The sequence below is a fragment of the Panthera onca genome, chromosome B1 (genome assembly GCF_046562875.1).
Source record: "Panthera onca isolate mPanOnc1 chromosome B1, mPanOnc1 haplotype 2, whole genome shotgun sequence".
NCBI lineage: Eukaryota > Metazoa > Chordata > Mammalia > Carnivora > Felidae > Panthera > Panthera onca.
In genome coordinates this window covers 153,823,330-153,844,873 of record NC_138342.1, presented here as the reverse complement: position 1 = coordinate 153,844,873, position 21,544 = coordinate 153,823,330, and the positions used below count along the sequence as shown (strand labels likewise).

Sequence of the window (21,544 nt, the reverse complement as noted above, 5' to 3'; positions counted from 1 at the left end):
TTGTCATCTCTTTTTTCTGCCTTTCCCCTTCTCTCTCTTTCTTCATTCATTGTATTTAGTAATAGAACTCAGAAAAATATTCCCTTTCGTGAGCACTGATTTATCACAGGAAAGTTTATAGCGACTTAAATATTTTTGAAGAAACTGCACACATGTGTAAAGTTGTTAATTGAAAACTGCATCAGTCTGTGTTGATTTTGCTAAGTTTTCCTACTGAAGTCGGTAAGCTAGAGTTACCTTTATTTTTTTGTTTGTTTGTTTTGAGAGAGAGAGAGAGAAAGCGAGTGCGTGTGCACATGTACACATGTGCATTAGGGGGTGGGGAGGGACAGAGAGTGAGCGAGAAAGAGAGAGAATCCCAAGCAGGCTCCACACTGTCAGCACAGGGCCCCACACCAGGCTGGAACGCACAAACCATGAGATCATGATCTGAGCCAAAATTAAGAGTTGGACGCTTAAGTGACTGAGCCACCCAGGTGCCCCAGAGTTACCTGTCTTTGCTAGAATTTTTTAAAAAAACATAACCATAACATAACTCAGTCAGTAAAGCATCAGACTCTTGATTTCAGCTCAGGTCATGATCTCATGGTTTCGTGAGTTCGAGCCCGGAGTTGAGCTCTGTGCTGACAGCTCAGAGCCTGGAGCCTGCTTGGGATTCTGTGTCTCCTTCTCTCTTGTGCTCACTCTCTCTCTCTCTCTCTCTCTCTCTCTTTCTCTCTCTTTCAAAATAACGTAATAAACTTAAAAAAATAAAAATAAAGCATAACTAGGATGCTGATCATTAAATAAATTTATGCTATTAATATAGGTTATTATGTTTTGGGAAGTCCAAAATGAATTGAGTGTTGAAATCATTCATCAAATGCAGTTATCTTTTTACTCAGTTATTTGGAAAGGTATGCTTTACTAACTTCATTAAAATTTGAGGCTTCGTAAGTTTTTGCACAACTAAAGCAAATAGGCATTCTATGCAAATAACCTTAAATAAAATTATTTTTAGACGTTAAAAATTCTTCTTAATTAATTTTTTTATTCTTGACTTCTAACATGTTTCATTTTTAATTTGAGTATAGTTGACACACATGGTACAATAGTTTTAGGTGGTACAGCATAGCAGTTCAGCAAGTTTAGACGTTATGCTGTGTTCACCACAAGCACAGCTGCCATCTGTTCTGAAACACTGCTGTTACAATATCGTTGACTATATTCCTTATGCTGCACCCTTTATTCCTATGACTTATTCATGACATAACTGAGAGCCTGTATCTCCTACTCCCCTTCATCCATTTTGCCCAACCCCCTTCCCCCTTCCCCTCTGGCAACCATCAGTTTTCTGTATTTATAGATCTGATTCTATTTCTTGTTGTTTGTTCATTTGTTGTTGTTGTTATTAGTTTTTTGATTCCACTTATGAGTGAAATCACATGGTATTAGTCTTTCTGACTTATTTCACTTAACATAATACCCTCTAGGTACATTCATTTTGTCTCAAATGGTAAGATCTCATCCTTTTTTGTGGTTGCATAATATTCCTGTGTGTGTGTGTGTGTGTGTGTGTGTGTGTGTGTGTGTGTACCACATCTTCCTTATTCATTGTCAATAGATAGATACTTAGGTTGCTTCCATGAAGCTTTCCTTCTTTAAAAGATAACATCTTAGTTATTTTTGATTACCAAATGACATGAACAACTTCTGTTTTCTAGGATAACAGAGTTTCTAATATGCAATTACTAGTTGTTTTTGACAAAGGACTAATCAGTATCTTATGTTTTTCTTAGGAATGGGCTGTTTCTGGGGAGCTGAGAGGAAATTCTGGACTATAAAAGGAGTATATTCAACTCAAGTTGGTTATGCTGGAGGCTACACTTCCAATCCTACTTATAAAGAAGTTTGTTCAGGTACAAAGAATTTTTTCCAACTTCTGTTATAAGGAGCAAGAAAGGGCTTGTCTCTTCTGGCAGGTGACAGGATCTTTAAAATGCAAATATGATTTTTTGTGTTTCCTCAGTCTTTTCTTTCCCATTTCTATGAATATGTTTGTTGGCCTCTCACTTTATATTTAAGAAGATAATAGATTTCTTATGGAATGTATCGTTTGGCTATTGTTGCATAATAATCACCATAAAAATTCTAAAGCAATCATTTATCAGCTTATGATTATGTGGGTCAGCAATTTTAGCTGGGCAAATCTTGGTGGTTCTTCTGCTGGTCTTGTCTGAATTCACTCATGTGACTCCAGTCAACTGGTGGGCTGCCTGGGGACTAATTGGTCTAGGATGGCTTCACTGATAGGTCTGCATTTGTTGCTGGCTGTTGTTTTTTGTTGGCTGGGGTAATGGGAATGATGGACCATGTCTTCAGCACATTGGCTCCGGGCAAATTCACATGGCGGGTACAGAGATTCCCAGGAGCAGCAAGAGAGGATAAGCCCCATTCTGTTAGCACCTTTTAAGTGTCTGTTAATATCACATTTACTGTTTCCATTGGCCAAAGCAAGTCACATGTTCTAGCCTAGAGAAAATGTGGGAGGGATCCCCTAAAGGCAGGACTGCAATAGTTTATTACATGGGACAGACATATCACACACCATAATTGTTTGTCTGTGGGTAGGACATTAAAATTTAGGCTATAATGAAGGGATAGCAAACTGGCTTATAAGCTGCCTACTGCCAGTTTGTGTAAATAAAGTCTTATAGAAATACAGCCACACCCATTTATTTATATATTATGTGTCAGTGTTTTCATGGCACAATGGCAGAGTTGAGTGGATATGACAGAGATGGTATGGCGAAAAGCCTAAAATATTTATGATCTAGCCCTTGTCAGAAAACTATTTGGCTACCAGGATAGGCAGATGCCCCATGGCAAATTCTAGCTCAAGTACCAGGTAACCATTCTGGATTTGGTTTTTGTTCTGGCCTTCAAGGATTTCCTTTACTTCTCTGCCAGCTCAGTTAGTATTTATTTATTTATTTTGAGGGTGTGGGGCAGGGTGGGGGGAGCAGAGAGAGAGGGAGAGAATCTCATGCAGGCTTTGCACTGTCAGCACAGAGCTGGATGCAGGGCTTGAACTCATGAACTGTGAGGTCGTGACCCAAGCTGAAATCAAGAGTAAGACACTTAGCCAATGGAGCCACCCAGGAGCCCTATCAGGTAGCATTTAAAGCATAGTTTTTTTCTTTTAAACACTTTTTCTCATTTTTCAAAAACAAATGGTATATGTTTAAGGAGTATGACATAATGTTTTGCTATACATAGTGAAATGATTACTAATAGTCAAGCTAATTAACATTAGCTTAACTAATGTTCATCTCATTATCATCTCCAACATTTCCCTGTTTCCTTCTACTCTTGTCCTGGTAACCACCTTTTTATTCTCTGCTTCTATGAATTTTTTTTTTATTTACATTCCACATACAAGTGAGAACATGCAGTATACATTTTTTTTCTGTGTCTGGATTAATTTCACCTAGCATACTTTCTTTCAGTTTCATCCATGTTGTTGCAAATGGCAGAATTTCCTTCTTGTGTAAGACTGAATAATATTCCGTTGTCTATATGCCATGATATCTTTATCCATTCTTCTGCTGATGGACACTTAGTTTCCAAACTGTGGCTATCATGAATAATGCTGAGGTGAACGTGGGGAATAGCTCTCTTTGAGTTCCTGATTTCGTTTCACTAGGATATACAGCCAAAAGAGAGATGGCTAGATCATTTGATAGTTTTATCTTTAATTTTTTGAGGAACATCCACACTGTAAAACATATTTTTTTGAAAAGAATATTTCATTCAATATTTTAAGAGTTCTTGATAGGGAACATTTATTATCTAGATGTGTAGTATAGATAATATTGATAAAAATTGGATTTTAAAAATACATAAATAGTTTTATCTTTTAAAAATAAAGGGTTGAATTGGTGTAATTTGGGGAGGGCCCTCTCAACTCTCCAAGGGTACTGTGGATGCAGGTCAGGGAGGAGTTGGAGTACGGGAGTTTGTTCAACAATGAGCATGTTGGTTTGTTTGCTACAATATTAATTCTAATTTGGAAATGAAATTTGAGCTGTGCAATATTGAAAATATCATGAAAACATGCATTTTCTTGCTTTACTTGCCTTTACAGAAGAATTGAAATATATTCATTAGTGTTGAGAATGTGGAAGATCGGACCAATACTTTCATGGTTCATCCAGTTTTTTTCCTTGCATCTGTTTCAAAATTAAACAAATGCTTATGCAGAGCTATAAATAGATTCAGACGAACCCTGGAGACTGCCCAGGTGTATCCTCTTAAGTCTCAGGAATGGAAATGAAGAGATTCCTTCCCATGATTGCAGACATGACTTAATAACCTAAGAGAAAAGGTTGCTAAGAAAACCTCCAAATATCTACTGCTTATGCTATTATTCTCCACCAGCAAAATGTTAATAATCAATTAGAATACTGTGGTTGCTTGTTTGCTCAGACTTGGTCCCATTCAACTCTTTATGTTAATAAGAAAAGTATTCTAATTGCCCTTTGTTGAACTCCTACTATGTGCCACTGTAATAAGCACTTTTTGCATTTTTCCTTTCATCTAATCTTCAATAGAATTCCATGAAATGTCTCAGTTTCTGTCTTTTACAGAGGGAGTGTTGAGGCTCAGAGAGGAAAAGTAACTTTCCCAAGGCCATGTATAGCAGGAATTCCAAGCTCATCAGCTCTCAGCTCTAAGTTTGTGCCACTGACCAAGGTGTCAGTCACCCACTTGTCATATCCCAGTGATTCTCCATTCATTCATTCATACTTTCCTCCACCAAGTCACACAGTCTCTTCATGTCAACCCTTCTGCTATACTTTTGAAAAATTGGTGTGCTTTTTAATGATTACAGTAAAGAAAATACCAAGCAAAAATTTTTTTTGTCTTTCTGATGTTTAGAATGACAAAGAACAAAACTCTTTTAAGATACAGTTCATGCAAACAGCTGGTATCTTAGAGTCTTATACAGAAGCCACGGAGGTTGGTAAAGAACTCTATTTGATATGAACACTACCTGCTAAGTTAGTGGTGGCATTGGGAAACATGGTTGTCATGGAAACTTGTTCCTGATTGGGAAAAGATGGTTATGGGGTCTCATCCAGACACAGAAAGAGATGATTTCTTTCCCTGGGCTTTTTTTTTTTTTTCGTCCTGATCATGAAAGGAAAAACAAAAAGAGAGAAACTGTGATAGAAAGAACCCTCTGGCACAGAAGTAGTAGAGCCTTCAGATCCCTGAAAATAGCAGGGAAGGAGAACAAACAAGGTCCTCAGCTAAAGTAATTATGGCAACCAGCTAATTAAAGATTTTTGACTGAGGAAAGGATGGGGGAGACAGAAAGCAGGTTATACCGGCAGGGCTTCCCTGCTGAAGCCTTGGGTCCTCAAAGCCTTATTGAAGGAGTCAGCCCTGGAGGGGTCTGACTTGCAAGGAAGAAAAACTAAGGCTCCACTAAGATGCATAATAATTGCTGAGGTTTCATATGAGAGAAACACTAGTCTGTGCTCCAATATTTGGATTTATTTCAAAATGGCTTACTCTTGTGTTTGTAATTAAGTTTGTAAAATTTTGGTCACAACAAAAAGTCTTTTGTAAACATACTCATTCATTCATTCATTCATTCATTCAAGAAATGAAGCCCAAGGACCTGGACTGTCTGCCAAATTCCTTCTCTCATATAGCAAGTACACTTGAGCCTAAGATACCATTTGGTTTCTTGGGGCAGGTGCTAGAATTAGAGGGGTAGCACTTGGAGTGGGGGTGGGAGGCAATTTTCAAAATCCAAAAGAGGTAGAGCTAGCCATTGTAGCTCTATCACTTCCCCTCCCCCCAGCCCAACACATGACTAATGGCAGAGCTTCCACATCACTGTCTTGGCACACAGATTGGTGACCACAAGCCATGGAACCAGAAACATTGGCTGAAGTTTGTCATGACCACATGCTGGTGGGTAGGCACTGCCTCAGGGGATGAGTGAACAAGCTAGGGTGTGTGTGAGTGTAAAAGCTGGTGTGTATCCAGGTAGGATGCATATTAATGTTGGAATGGTATTTCTTTGAAGCTATTGATGCCCCTGTGATTCTGAAACCCGAGCTTTAGGCACATAGAAAAGCTGTATGACTTCTAGTAACAACCAGGAAAAGAGGTGATCCCATGGTGACACATGAATAGAGTTGACTCTGACCTGTCAGTAGAACATTCATTGATGGCTCACTAATAGGTATGTTACATGCCGGGTGATCTGTGTGATACTTGAGCCTGACATCTATACAAGATACAAGGGACAGCAATTCCTCAAGGCAATAAAGTTGCCCTTTGGGAATAAAGTATAAAATAAGCCTGCAATGCCTCAGAGTGGAGGCAGGAAGTCACTTAGAAGAGAGCTTGACTTCCTGGTCTGTAGGACCTCTAAGTAACCCAATGGAATGCTGTGCCCTATGTAAAAAGGATTAAAAAGAGGGCCTCTGCAGGGAGGCTGTTCAGCCAGGCCAGCCTGGGAAAGGGGAAGTCCAGCGGGCACCCTCCAGGTTGTTCTGTAAGGTTTGGCTGCTGGACAGACTCCCAGAGCCTGATACCTGAGGCTTTTAAGTTTTATCAGTAACTCCTCTTATTCTGATCCACACTCTGTAGAAACTTCTCATCTTTTGTCCTCCTGTGGAGATTATTTACAGAAAGAAAATGCAATGAGACCAGGTTGGTCAGCCAGACAGTCCTAATTCTCATTTCAAATTCAATTAAATGCCATTCTAAGATGTATATCTCAGTTTATTGTGAGTTTAGTCTACACAGGTCATTCTCTCCATATCACATTAACCTTGGGTTAAATTAAATGATAAAAATGAAGTTTTGGCCTTCAAAGCTGAGAGAAGGCAAACCACAGTGATTTTCCAAAGGCTGTGACTGCCTCCTTGCATTTCCTTGGAGATTCCTGTCCCTCCCATGTGTCCCTAATTTCAATTAAACCTGTTTTAAAAGTGACCTTTCTCCTGGAGCAGGTATTTAAACTTCCCTTCCTTGGATTCATCAATTAGCACTGAACCCAGAGCCACAGGCTAAGAAACTTGCATCTCCTATAGCTGTTCCAGGACTGAATTCTGAGCCCTCGGAGAGCTGCCCACCACCAGCTCCTGCACTGGGAACCCCAGTCATAGCTTGGATATGAGGTGGCATTGTTCATGACCGCTGCTCAGCCACTATTTCTTGTGGTGTTTCAGATCTGTTTCTAATAGTGTGCTGAGAAGTAATCTAAGTCCTAGTGGCCACCATTCTAATCCTAAAATGACTTCCAAGGAGTTATTCATTCATTTGGTGTTCCTTAAAAGCTCAGTATATGCCTAGTACTAGAGAACCCATAGAAACCTAGAATGGCATAACCACGAGGAGCCTAGATTTCATGTAGCCTTTCTTGAATGAATTAAATAGTACCTGTCTTCCAGAATTCTTTCTCTGAAGTCAAATGGAGGCTTGATCTTTCACATTTGTTTTAAAGTGTTGTGCTGACCCTGGATTTCTCTTCACACACACATGCACGTGTGTGTGTGCATGCACGCGCGCGCACACACACACACACACACACACACACACACACACACACACACCAACTCCCCCAAACATTTGTTATGCAAACCGACTGATTAACTGGCATGCTGTTGCTTTACTACATTGATTTTAGAAGTAATTGAGCTATTCAGATTCCTGAATACCCTGATAGAGAATTATTCTTACATTTCATAATAATGACTACACAGATGAAAATATGAAAAGACATTCTGCAATGGGTAAGCATTCTGGGTTAATTTCAGTGCATTAGCCTAATACACAAATAACCCCATTTCTGGCTAGAAAACCCAGGATGTTCATTCACTGGGTAATATCTTTTCGTATTTTGCTTACAGATGTTCAGAACAATTCCATGTTTATTAGTCTATTCAAAAGCTTTTAGAAATCTGCACAGCCAAGTAGCACCAAAACCAGAAGCATGAAAGGGGCTGCATAACTTTTTCTCAGAAGTGACATTTACACAATCACCACTCAGAAGCTGAGGCCCAGATACTTTCTTTCAGTGGAACACTCCAGTGGATTTTCAGGCATCATGTCCAAATGCAGTCCTGAGCCGGAGCCTAGTCTGGGAGGAACAGAGTGTGGGAGTCCTCATTTTACCTTCCAGTGGTGTTGGTGTTCAGGCAATTTTGCTTCCTGGACTGTTTCCTCTCTTGTAAAATGGAGGCAGTGCTATTTTAGGAAGCCAGTATTGTTGTGGTGAGGTTCTTATTTGAAATTAAAATTATTTCAAATTGGAAATGTTCTAGAAAACTGAGGATAACATATGCTTTCTACCACTCTAGCTCTTGGGCATTAGACATCAAAGTGAAGGGGCGCCAGAGTGGCTCAGTTGATTAAACATCTGACTTCGGCTCAGGTCATGATCTCATGGTTCGTGGGTTTGAGCCACGTGTCAGGCTCTGTGTTGACAGCTCAGAGCCTGGAGCCTGCTTCAGATTCTGTGTCTCCCTCTTTCTCTGCCCCTCCCCGCCTCAAAAATAAGTGAAAACATTAAAAAAAAATCAAAGTGAAGGATCATGAAGCATTGCTTGATAGTGGACTGGGGTCCGCCCACAGAATGTGCACACGACATAACAATGGAAGCCGTTTGCTCCTTTTCCTCTTCTGTGTTCGTTGTAGGTCATAGCCACCCCCTCTCCAAATGCAGATCCTTGTTTCCTTGAGCTGGAGAGCTCTAACAAAGCAATGAATAATTTCCTCATTAATATAAAGTAACTCAGTATACTTTTTTAGTTTGACTTAATTTCTGAAGTGTTTGGGTGGATGTACATGTCTATGTATCTTGCATGAGATTAATGATCCCATTTTTCTTTGAAGTAGTGATGAGTTCTGTTATTAGCAGATTTTACCAAGCAATGTAAAACTCTTTCTAAATTCCTTGCAGACTACATTAAATCTCTTTTTAGTGTGTAGTAAGTCTTATTGTACTCATTTCAATGTCAGTCAAGGTAAATTACTAAGTTATTGGCATATCCCTAAAAATTCAAGAATTCTGGTGTTCAGTTCTTGCTATAAGCGATTTGATCACTTTTTGTTCCTCAGATGTCAGACATAAAATTGACCTTGAACTTGTAACAGGCAGGATGAAGATGCTTGTCTGTCTCAAACCACCTGGCAGAAACCAAGCCCCGAGGTCAGGGGTCCTGTGACTCAGAGTTATAATTCCTGGAACCTAATATAGCCCCTCCATCCAACCCATCCACAGAGCTGTTCAAGACAGATTAGTTCGGTGAATGGACCCACTGCCTGAACGGACAAAGTATAGGTCATGAGAAAACTACCGTTTTTATTTACTTTCTAAGCCTCGATCACTAGAAAAGACAAGTGTGGCTTCTTGACAAGAAGGGCTACCCCTCTGAAATGCTGACATCAGTTCTGAGGCATAGGTCATGGGGGGCATTTCAGGCCTGTAAGAGACCATCTTCTAGTCCTGTGGCTTTCAAAGTGGGTGACCGTAGAACACTTGGGCTCCAGGAAGGTGCTTCAGGGGTTCCACCAATAATGAAGAATTTTCTAACTAAATAACAACGACTTAAGCTGCTCAGAGAACTCATTCACCCTTTTAGTTATATGTTGCAGTCTTGACTAATGTTTTATTGCTTTAAAAAGTTTTTGAGAATTTTTGAAAACATCTGAGACTACTTTGTCAGGTAAGGAAACTGAGGCCAAGAAAAAAATGATTGGGGAGATAGATTTGAGAAGGGTTGAAAATTTGTCTTGCCAGGTCACTGTGTTGCTGGAATCCTAAAAGGAAGTTGAAATCTGTGTCCATTATGTTTTTTTTAAGTGAGAATGGGGATCAAGGATTCAGAATGGAGGCAGCTTTTCAGTTTGAAATGTTGAGATTTCAAGATATCAGTATTTTGTCAACTAGATCCTGGTTATCTTTTTAGTTAGGCTGGAATTCTTTTTTTTTTTTTTTCTAAAAACTGAGTACTGGGATTTTCTAGTAGACCATTCTAATGTCTGCTAGATGTGCTAAGTGCTGACTGCTACAGCCAGGAGCAGAGCTGAGGGTGTGACAGTGGAGACTGCAGGAGCCTCTCTTGTTAACCACTGCGTTGGTACCTTGTTTCCCCTAGACCTACAAATGAGAAAAGAAATCATTCAACAAGAGGACATTGTGGACTCACTCTCTTTCCAAGCTTCTACAAATTTGGTTTCCAGCATGGGCTGGGACCTGCAGGGTCTGCAGCATTAGGACACGGAATCTGCAAATTGATTTGTCCACTGAGCGTGGCCTCATGACCTGAATAATCACCTCGCTCATGTCTACTTCCACTTTTCAATCTGTAAGGGAGCTGACACTGTGATAAATAAAATCTACATTCATCCAGCATTACTGACCTCAGAACAGCTCTTTGTCATCAGAGATGCTCTTCATCCCTGGATTCTAAAATAAGAGTGACTATCCTGGGAGCTCTCATGCAGAATCTTGACCAATCACTTGGTCTCTCATGCTGATATGGGATCACCATGCTAAAGGGTTGTCCTAAGTTCCCAATGGGAAATGAAATACACACAGGTACACTTTGCTAGAGACATTTTGAGCTTGACAGAATACTTCAATCCAGCATTAGACATCACAGAAGATAGGTATTTTCTATAGATCAAAGGATTGCTAGCTGCAAACACCAACAGATGAGGCAACACAAGACCTCTGTGCTCACATGGTCAACGAAGTGTTGGTGCCTTTCCTTCATGTTGGATTTATTGGCCAAAGATCCCGGTTGTGTCAGTGTCTATTCTTTGTCATTTAAGGGAAGGGGTAGTGAATACATTTTGATGGTTTATGGATCCTCTGAAGACTACAGCATGTTCCATATATTCTTCATATGACCTTTATATTTTCATGTTCTCTAGCTTATTTCGCTGTTCAATCCATCTTTCCCCTTGAGCAGCTTAAATCACTGCTGGGAACAGGTGTGGTGGTCAAAGGTCAACAGACCGGCAGACTTTAAGTAGTTAAATGTGTATTTCAGCATATCTGATAGTAAAATTCTCATAGGCTCTTCACATGGAAAATAAATTAAATGAAAAGGAACAATAATAAAAACATTCTTTACATTCACCCAGCAGTAGAAATAGGTTCTTCTTTCATTGTTTCAGGATTATATTCTCAAAGATTTAGGAGGGAGATTAAGAGGAATTTGCCATAGCAAGCAGTTCTTAAAACATAATTGCAAAAGCAATTGATGAATGTGCCTACACTGATATTTTCAAATCACATAAAGTGGAGGCATAATGTAATATGAGAAAATAACCTTATAGGGGGTTGAGCTTCTCTAGGAATTTTATGTGATACTCTGGGTCTTAATCACTTCATAATGATGGACAATTTTTAGAGCCTTTGAATGAGCTTTCTTTTTTTTTTTTTTCCTAAGTGACATTAAAAATAAATATCTGGGTCAATTACTGCCCCATCTGCCAGTTACAATTTAAACAAGAGGGACCCATATGAAAACACGGTCACCCATCCTGTGAGCTACTGGTCTAGTAGGAACAGAGCAGCTTCAGAAGAGGTCACTGCTATTTTTCGACGCGGACACCTCTGATTCGCCCAGGCCTCATCGGCATGTGACTCAGCTACAAACCACTGAGTCCCTTCAGCTGTGAACTAGGCTTTGCTTAATAAATCCTGGCCTCTGATGGTAGTATTGCAGTCTATCAGGGAGCACTGAGGGACCAAAGTGATCTCAGTGCCTTTACTCTTTGCAAATGGGAGCTAGTGTGGTTTCTGTGTGGCGGAAGCTTTATCAGGAGGACTGCTTACCCACAGTGGGGCGGAACCCTGTTATGTGTCGCTGTCCCCTTCCTCTTCTTTTCGGTGATTTCCTCTTCCCCTCCTCCTTCCCTTCCCTTTCTTTCTCCTTCTTTCCTCCAGTTACGGATACCTTGCCTTTATACTCCAGTACTATTATTATTACAATAGTCCTAAAAAAAATCACAAGTAGTGACTTACACAGTGCCCATCTTAGGTTTAGAACCGTTTGTAACTTAATATTGTCCACAGGTGTTCTAGTAGCTCATATTAATCACTAAATTTATAAAATCTACAAAACATTTTCCTGGGATGATCTTTGTCATGGGCCTATGAAACAGTTGCATTGTCGCTCCCACTTACAACAATGCCAAGCACTCAGAAACAGTGAGTTGCTCAGTGTGACACCTGATAATTAGAGGTACCCACAGGCTCTTCTGATAGCATTTCTTTTGAAAAGGAAACAGAGGTTGTATTTCAGATGGTCTCCTTCTAAGCTTTTTCTTTATCCATTTCCAATAAATGCTTTGTCACATGTCCTTCTTGAGCATTTTACGATACTTTGAAAGAAATTAAGCTTGTGAAGTTGTTGTAGGAATAAACTAGAATTTTGAAAATGGTTTGTAAAAAGTGTCTGGGACTTTAGGTGAACCTGATCTATAGAAACATAGATTTCTTTTTCTTTTTTTTATTGAAATACAATTAACGAAGTTCTATTAGTTTCAGGTGTACAACATAGGGATCCGACAATTCTATACGTTACTCAGTGTTCACCATGGTAAGTGTAGTCACTATGCAATGTAATTATAATATTATTGGCTATATTCCCTATGCTGTACTTTTCATCTCCATGACTTAATCTGTTTTATAATGGGAAGTCTATACATCTTAATTCCATCCCCCTACCCATTTCTCCTCTGGTAACCACCAGTTTGTTCTCTGTATTTAAGAGTCTTTTTTTTTTTTTTTCAAATTTTCTTTTTAAGTTGGATAGATCTTAAAGGTCATCTGTTCCAGTGAGTTTTGAAGCTTCTAATAAGCATTAGAGTATTTTCTCCAGATAAAAAATTTGCACAGGTGTCTAATATTAAAACCATGTCCAAGATACTCTGAATGAAAGATGGGGCTTCCCCCTACAGCATCCTCATTCTTTAGACCAAGGAGGTGCATCTCTGGAACTAAGTCTAGAAGCAGTTGAGGATCAGGGACAACTTCACTCTGGGCTGAAACACATGGAGGAGGAGGAGACCTCCCTCACCTCGTTAAATCCTCAGGCCTGCTTTAAGCCTGCACACTGGAAGTTATGAAAATCCCCAGGATTTTGAGGGAGTCCATCCAGAGAAAAGTGCTGGAAGGCATGAGAAGGGGGCCTTTCCATTCTCCAGAGTCTCAGAGCTATATCTAGGCACCTAGCTGTATCTAGGTTCCGAAAGCATAGATGTTTTTACATGAGTTTCAGGTCGCAAAGCAGAAGGGCCCAGAGCATCCAGTTTCTTCCAATCCACTTGTGTTCCTTTCGTCTTCAGTTTCAGTTCTGGCTCCTTGAACATGTTTATTTGAAAGCGCTCCCTCCCCTCCTTAGTTCTGGAGATGAGGAACTGTTAGCTACCGTAACACCCATGCCCCTGTCAGCAGACCTGCTTTGCTCCTGAAGGGTGGGTTGACAAAAAGTCATAGGTGCCTGAACTTGCGTATCTTTGTACACAAGAAAAAAAAAATCTGTCACCTTGTTTAAGGCTTGTTAGGTTGTGTTTGATAGTTTGAAAATGCTCCAGGGAAAACCATCTGTCTACTTTTGAGACTCAGGTTGTAAAATGGCTAAGCCACATACTGGGGGTGGGGGGGGGGTGGCATCAGGAAGAAGCCATCTTTTTTTGGATCTTCAACAACATTTTTAAATTAATACATTTTTTAGGGCAGTTTTAACCTCACAACAAAATTAAGAGTAAGGTACAGAGATTTCCCATATATCCCCTGTCCCCCCTTCCCAATATGCTTCCCCCCCCACCACATAGACTCCCCTACTATCAACATCCCCCTTTAGAGTGGTACATTTGTTACAACTGATGGACCTACTTTGACACACAATTATCACCCAAAGCTCACAGTTTACATTAGCGTTCACTCTTGGTGTGCATTCTACAGGTTTGGGCAAATGTATAATGACAGGTATCCACCATTATACTATCATACAGAGTAGTTGCACTGCCCTAAAACTCCTGTGCTCTGCCTATTCAACTCTTCCTCCCACCCCCACCCCAGCAACCACTGATCTTTTTACTGTCTCTATAGTTTTGCCTTTTCCAGAATGTCCCATAATTGGCATAACACAGTAGATAGCCTTTTCAGATTGGCTTCTTTCACTTAATGATACACATTTAAGTTTTTTCCCGTCTTTCCATGGCTTGACAGCTCATTTCTTTTTGGTGCTGAATAATATTCTGTTCTCTGGATGCACCACATTTATAAAGCCGTTCATCTCTTGAAGGGCATTGTGGTTGCTTCCAGGTTTGGCAGTGATGCATAAAGCTGCTATAAACTTAGGAAGCTGGTTTTTAAACCACACGGCACAGGGATTAACTCTGGGGTGAGGGCATCTTGGAAGGCTGGACTGAAGGGACACTCTGCCAGAGAGGATTGCTATTAGATAACTTTAGGCACTTGGGGGCTTTATCCACCAGAAACACACCTTTTGTTAAATTCTCTACTTGAATTTGTGTGTGTGTGTGTGTGTGTGTACCACATAGGTAGCAAGAATTTGGACATGGTGCCTGTGTCTGGGTGGCTGGTGGTTACAAGATCTCAGAGGAAGTAGCTTTTCTCTCTCCTCAGAGTACCCAAATTCAGATAGTCCTGTTTTCATGCTGCACTTTTGATGGGCCCAGTGTCTTTCTCTGTTCACCTGTACATTGAGGATGTTGTTCCATGAAGTCCCACCTCTATGGGGGTGGTTCCTATTAGAGTCTTCATCTGGGGGAGGTCCCTAGGTCTCACCTCCTGCCCTCCTTCCCCCACCCCAGGTAGCTACCAAAGTAGGTTCAGAAGAAACTCCCAAGTGCTTTTGAGCTTGTGCCCCTTCTGGGATTCTTATTTCACCTTGTTTTTAGCTCCTACATGCTTCTTTATTTCATAGCAGCTTTGTGAAGAGTTTTTAGTATTTTATTGTTAAATGTAACATTTTTTTCATATATGTTTTAAATATGGATTTTACCCAAAGTTTTAGTTTTACCAAATAGGGAGGTTGCGTAAGATGTTCATCTGCTGTATTCTTGGCCAGGGCATTCTGAGGACTGGTTAGTGGTCAGAGACAAATGGGGGTTGTTGGAAGTGGGAACACCATTGCTTGTTGGTGTGGCTAGGCACCTGTCTGAACAGATGGAAGGAATGACCTGGAAGGGTCCTTGGGCAGCCTGGAAGTAAAGAGGAAGATGATAGGCCTTTTCCAGCTATAAGCAGAAACAGTGTCCTTAAATATGGAATACCTTACATGGGTGGAATTGAGCTTAGGGGTGTTGGGCATCTGGCCCACTTAGAGAGTGCATCAGGCAACTGAGGTCCTCCATCAGCGCATGTATTCTATTCAGTATGTGTCCAAGAGCCTTTTTCATTTATTTTAAATTGTTGTATCCCTATGACCTTCCATTTGAGTATAGTCAAAGGAACCTATAAAAATGGTCGGAACAAGGTTCATAATCATTCAGATGGTAAAGTACATACTTCATGGTGAAACCAGGTCCTTAGGGACTCATGTCATTCTCAAGTCTGTAGTAATGTTTCTCTCTCTTCCCTGCTGTCACGGGATACATAAGTCATGTTCCCTTTTCTTTCCCTTCCTATATGTATCGAGTCTCCACTAGCTGAACAGCATTCTTCTGGGCATCTGAGAAAGTTAATGAAGAGTATATTGAATATTCTTCTCTAGGAATATATACTGTGGTAGGGGACATAGGACTCAAGGTAAGTGATCTGGGCATATGCTGAGGAGAGAAGCCAGGTGTGGTGTTTTCCATTTTCCTGGATCTTATCTTCCACATCCCTGACTTTGTCTTTGCAGATTGTGACAGCTGCTCTCCCGGGCTTTTCCCTTTAGATTTGTAGCTTTGGTCTGCTCATCAGTGTTCTGGGCATTGGTTCCTTTAGGTTCTGCCTGCCTCACCCCAGAGGCCCTCATGACAGGTGGTTGCTAGTCGTCCTGCTGTGATGTATGCCCTCAGAAAACCTCGACACAGAAACTCCAGAAAAGGGGCCTGGCCCTGTTGCCCTGAGATTCGATAACCTACAGACATTCCATAAAAGAAAATACAACCTAGTTATTTAGGTCGGTTTCCAAATGTGGATTGGAAGCAAACACCGCCGAGACGAAACAGACACAACAACTATAAGATCTGTCAGAACGAATGGTGAGTAGATAGGAGAAATCAGCGGCTGTGTGTAGGTGAGCCGCTGATGAATGAGGCTCACCCTGTAATTTAGACCAGTTGCAGCAGAATGAAAGCGCCACTTCTAGATGAGGAGTCACACGACAAGCAAGCGAAAGCGATTTAACACCACCATGCCTGGCTAGTTGTATGGGGCACAGAGTTCAGTTTAGTGATGCAAGTGCAGCAAAAAAGCCACAGGTAGCCCAGGGTATCAGTGGAACAGAGAAGGAGCAAAGTTTCCACAGGTGTGTGTGTGTGTGTATGTGTGTGTGTGTGTGTGTGTGTGTGTGTGTATGTGTGTGTGAAGGAGAGAGAGAATGAATGTGTGTGTGTGTGTGTGTGTGTGTGTGTGTGTGTGAGAGAGAGAGAGAGAGAGAATATGAATGTGTGTGTGAGAGACAGAGGAGAGAATGAATGTGTGTGTGTGTGTGTGTGTGTGTGTGTGTGAGACAGAGAATATGTGTGTGTGTGTGTGTGTGTGTGTGTGTGAATGATAGAATGAATGTGTGTGTGTGTATGTGTGAGAGAGAATGAATGTGTGTGCGTATGAGAGACAGGAGAGAATGAATGTGTGTGTATGTGCGTGTGTGTGTGTGAAGGATATAGAGAGAATGAATGTGTATGTGTGTGTGTGTGTGAAAGAGAGAGAATGAATGTGTATGTGTGTGTGTGAGAGAGAGAGGATGAATGTGTGTGTGTGAAAGAGAGAATGAATGTGTGTGTGTATGAGAGAGAGAGAGAATGAATGTGTATGTGTGTGTGAGAGAGAGGGGAGAGAATGTGTGTGTGTGTGTGTAAGTGAGAGAGAGAGAGAATATGAATGTGTGTGTGAGAGGCAGAGGAGAGAATGAATGTGTGTGTGTGTGTGTGTGTGTGTGTGTGTGTGTGTGTGAAAGAAAGAGATTGAGTGTGTGTGTTGTGTGTGTGTGTGTGTATGTGAGAGAGAGAGAGAGAGAGAAAACACGTCACAACAGCACATGCACATGAGCAGGGCAGCCCATACTGTCAGGAAGCACAGATGGACTGGTCACATGGCCTGGAGGTAGGGCAGCAGATGGATGATTGATTGTGTAAAGTGGACACCCACAGACTACAGCGCCTGCTAGGAAATCCAAGGACGGATCAGGTTGACCCAGTAACAACAACATACCTGGGCAGAGATAGAACCAGGGTGCCCATGATCTGAGAGGGAAGTGTACAGTAATTTACACTGATGGGGAGAGAAACAAATGAAATTCATTAAGGGAATAAAGGAAGTCCTAACATCTGTATATGAGTGTTTTAAAATGATTTTTTGTCTCTTCATAAGAGGACTCATTGTCTTTCATTCATCTTTAGAAGACTTCACATTATGATATCGCTTCTGAGTACTGTAGTCATATGACATTCAGTTCTGGAGGAGGAACTAACATTTAGGTATTTCACATATATATTTGAAATAAATTTCCTTGGTGCTGAATTTTACTCTAAAAATAAAGTGCAAAATAAAGCTTTCTTGAAAATAATTACAGAATATGGTTTGGTTTTTAAAATACACCATAAAATGCAAGATGAAGCCTTCATTGAAAACCAAATAGTATTAAACTAAAACAAAAATCATTGTGTCTGTCATATTTGAGTCATTTTAATAGTGTACCACAAAACCTGTAGTCTGTGCTGATAGTACTGATAACATCTCTCTTAATTTGATGAAAAAAAAGTGAATTGGCATGTTTTTAAGTGGCCTCACACTCAATAATACATTTGGTATATACATACATTCATGTTAGGAGTTCTCTTTTGAAAAGTTTTCTAAAATTTAGTACCTATTCTGTGAAAGTAACTGTGTGAAGTGTCAGATACAGTGGTAGGCAGGGCAGATTTCTTTTCATTTTCATGAAGGCTTGCATCCATTAGGTTTTTTGTGTTTTTTTTTTCTCTTTAGGCTTAGAGAAACATGAGCAGGAAGTACAAAGAGCTCTTGTGTCATTATCCATGACCCCAATCCCACACATAGAGTTTTGCCTTTTGTTAACACCTTGCGTTGTGTGATACATTTGTTATACTTGATGAGTTAATATTGATACATTATTTTCTGCTGAATCCATAAATTTACATTAAGGTTCATTCTTTGTGTTGTACCTTCTATGGGTTTGGACAAATGTATACTGACGTGTAGCCACCATTATGGTATCATACAGAAGAATTTCACTTAAAAATTCCCTATGCTCCACCTCTTTATCCCTTCCTTTCTGCCTCTGAATCCCAGGCAACCACTGACTTCTTACTGTCGGTATTTTTACCTTTTCCAGAATATACTTGGGAGTATATGCTACACAGCCTTTTCAGACTGGTGTTTCACTTAGCGATATGCATTTAAGGTTATTCCATGCCTTTTTGTGGCTTGATAGCTGATCTCTGTTTATCACTGAATAATATTCAATTGTATGCATGTATAACAGTTTATCTATTCCTCTGTGGAAAGGCATTCCAGATTTTTGCAATTATGGGGAAAGCTTTTATAATCATTTGCATGCAGGTTTTTGCATGCACGTGAGTTTTCAACTCATTTGGGTAAGAGCCTAGGAGCGTGATTGCTGGATCGAACGGTAAGATGATGTTAGCTTTGTAAGAAACTTCCAAAGTTCTTCCCAAGTGGCTGTGCCATCTCTCTTTCCCACCAGCGATGAATGAGAGCCTCCGTTGTTCCACATGTTCACCAGAATTTGGTGTTGTCAGTGTGTGGGGTTTCTGTCATTCTAATATATGTGTAGTGGTATCTCATTGTTTTAATTTTCAATTTCCTGATGATATATAATGCTGAGCATCTTCTCATTTGCGTTCTCAATTTGCATATCTTCGGTGAAGTGTCTACATATATCTTTCGTCCATTTTTGTATTTGGGTTTTTTGTTTTCTTACTAAGTTTTAAGAGTTGTATCCATTTTCGGATATATGACTTGAAAACATGTCCTACTCTGTGTCTAGTCTTTTCATTCTCTAACAGTTTGTTTTACAGATCATCCATTAAGTTTCCAGTGCTTGGGTCAGGCACTGGTAGACTAGAGCTGGTTTTGGTGTGGAGTGGGGGTGGCGTGAGAGTTGGGACTTCAGATCAGGCTCTGTTATTCCAGGCTATTCTTCCAGAAAAGCACTTTGGGCTGTACCATACCTGAATCCTGGTACTCTTATCTTTCCTTTTCACTTGGGTCTATTGACCTTGACACTGGGTTGTACTGAAGTTTCCATCTCTCATGTTTTGCTCTCTCGGACATGTTGTCCTTCTGCTGATTATAGTAGCTGACCCTGGCTATGCTCCCTGATGTCACGCTCATTCTGTTACCTGACTGTGACTGCCCACCTACCCTTGGCTGGTGCTAATAGTTTTGTCTGCTGATGGTTTTGGCTTTGTTGATACAGCTCATCATGTCCTACACTGATACCTAGTGTCTAGAGCAGTTATCATAGTTTCAGTGGTTGATTATGAAACCACTTTTCAGCAGGGTATTTATTGTTTTACATGCTAAACCCAAACCTTTTATCACTCTCACTCCCAAATTAACTTCTCTTTCTGACATTCCCATTTTTCCCCTGTCAATGGCCTCACTTTTCTAGCAGTCACTCAAACTGTAAACATCACAGGGTTATCTTTGATTTATGCTTTGCCTTTATCACATGTAGACAATCAGTGGTCTTGTTCTCCAGCCTGAGTCCTTTAATGCCTACTATTTACTACATCAAAGGACCTGGCTTCTACTGCAATAAAGAAAAAAAAATGGTTACATTGTCCCAGAAAGATATTTCTGTCCAGACATTCTGTTAATGCTGTATACATTTTTATGAAAACACTGTGTATCTTCTTTTCTGTGACAGCCTCCAAGAGCCTTTTTTGAAAACTTTTTTAAAGTTTATTTATTTATTTTGAGAGAGAAAGAGAGGGAGAAGGGGCAGAGAGAGAAGGAGAGGGAGAATCCCAAACAGGCTTCACACTGTCAGCACAGAGCCTGATGTAGGGCTTGAACTTTTGAGTTGTGAGACCATGGCCTGAGCTGAAATCAGGAGTCAGATGCTCAGCCAACGGAGCCACACAGGCACCCCTCCAAGAACCTGCTACATTCTGGAAGGATTCTTTGGCTTTTTTTTAAACCCTAAGATGTTTCCAAGTCTTCTCTTCTCTTTTTTTATTCCAGCTCCCACCAGTGTGGAAGTCGCTCCGGTTTTATGACTGGCCCATTGAAGGGAGCCTGTCCAGTGGCAGGAATAGAGATGGATGGAGCTGAGTAGGAGAATAAGACAGAGAGGACCAGATACATTTTCAACCCATCTTATAGTGATGAGTTTGCATGACTTTACAGCATGATTTTGTTACTCTATTTGAAGTGACTATCCAGTGCTTTTAGAAATCAAATATAGATAGAAAACACATTATAAAACTAAGCTTTAATAGTTTTAAAGCCTTTGTCATTTGCTTATTCATACTGTCGTTGCCTCCTTTTTGTTCAGACAAATGATGATTTGACTTTGTGTATTTTTTTTACTTTAAAAAATATTTCCTTACAAACTTCAGGTCTCTGTGTCTACTTTTCATGAAAGTCTTTTTTTCCTTTAATGGGCTAATGTTTATTACAACTTTGTACTAAAGGATGACTTCACAGTTTTGACTAAAGAGCTACCTTTCTAAAAGCCAATCTTTTAGAAATTCACCCTTAAACTTTCCCTGTGTCATTAAGTCACAGCTAAAATGATCTTCTCATTTCCACTAACTTATGAGAACTATAGCTATTAGCATGTAGCGTTTTCACATCATGTAATGTTAGGATATTTGGTGTCCTTAAGTGTCCAAAACAATCTTATCACTGAATATAGCTATTATAAATTATATGCACCTAGTTTAAAATAATTACAAGATATATTTGGTTCCAAGTTTGTTTTAGTTTTTTTCAGAAACTCAACATTGAATGTTTTCAAATTTTTTGATTCTGCAACTTTTCCAGATATATTTCAACTTGTTTGTTGGAACTGTGGTTGTTTGGGCTAATGCTAGAATTGCCAGGCGAAACTGCTCCCGGTTGGGACCAGGTGGGTGCAGCAGGATGATGGCTGTTGGGCTGGGCCTAAGCTGCTTGGATAAGCAGGAGTGAACAGGTGGGCATGACTAAGGGCATGGCTGGAGTGTCCAAGGTGAAGAAGGGGTACCTTCTGGAGTACATGGTTATTTAGTTGACTAATTGTGAGGAACCTTTTACCTTGATGAATGGACCGAAGATATAGTCCTATATGTCAGGTCCAAGGAAGTAACC

The 21,544-nt window shown here is 40.3% G+C and overlaps 1 protein-coding gene across 4 annotated transcripts in view; it reads left to right on the top strand.

The window, feature by feature from the left end:
- Positions 1-21,544, top strand: part of MSRA (methionine sulfoxide reductase A) — a 462,376-nt gene that overhangs the window by 221,673 nt on the left and 219,159 nt on the right. For all 4 annotated transcript variants that reach the window (XM_060653696.3, XM_060653695.3, XM_060653694.3 and 1 more), the window contains one exon: positions 1,779-1,898. In XM_060653696.3, the coding sequence (XP_060509679.1) occupies positions 1,779-1,898 (120 nt within the window). The remainder of the gene's footprint in view (positions 1-1,778; positions 1,899-21,544) is intronic.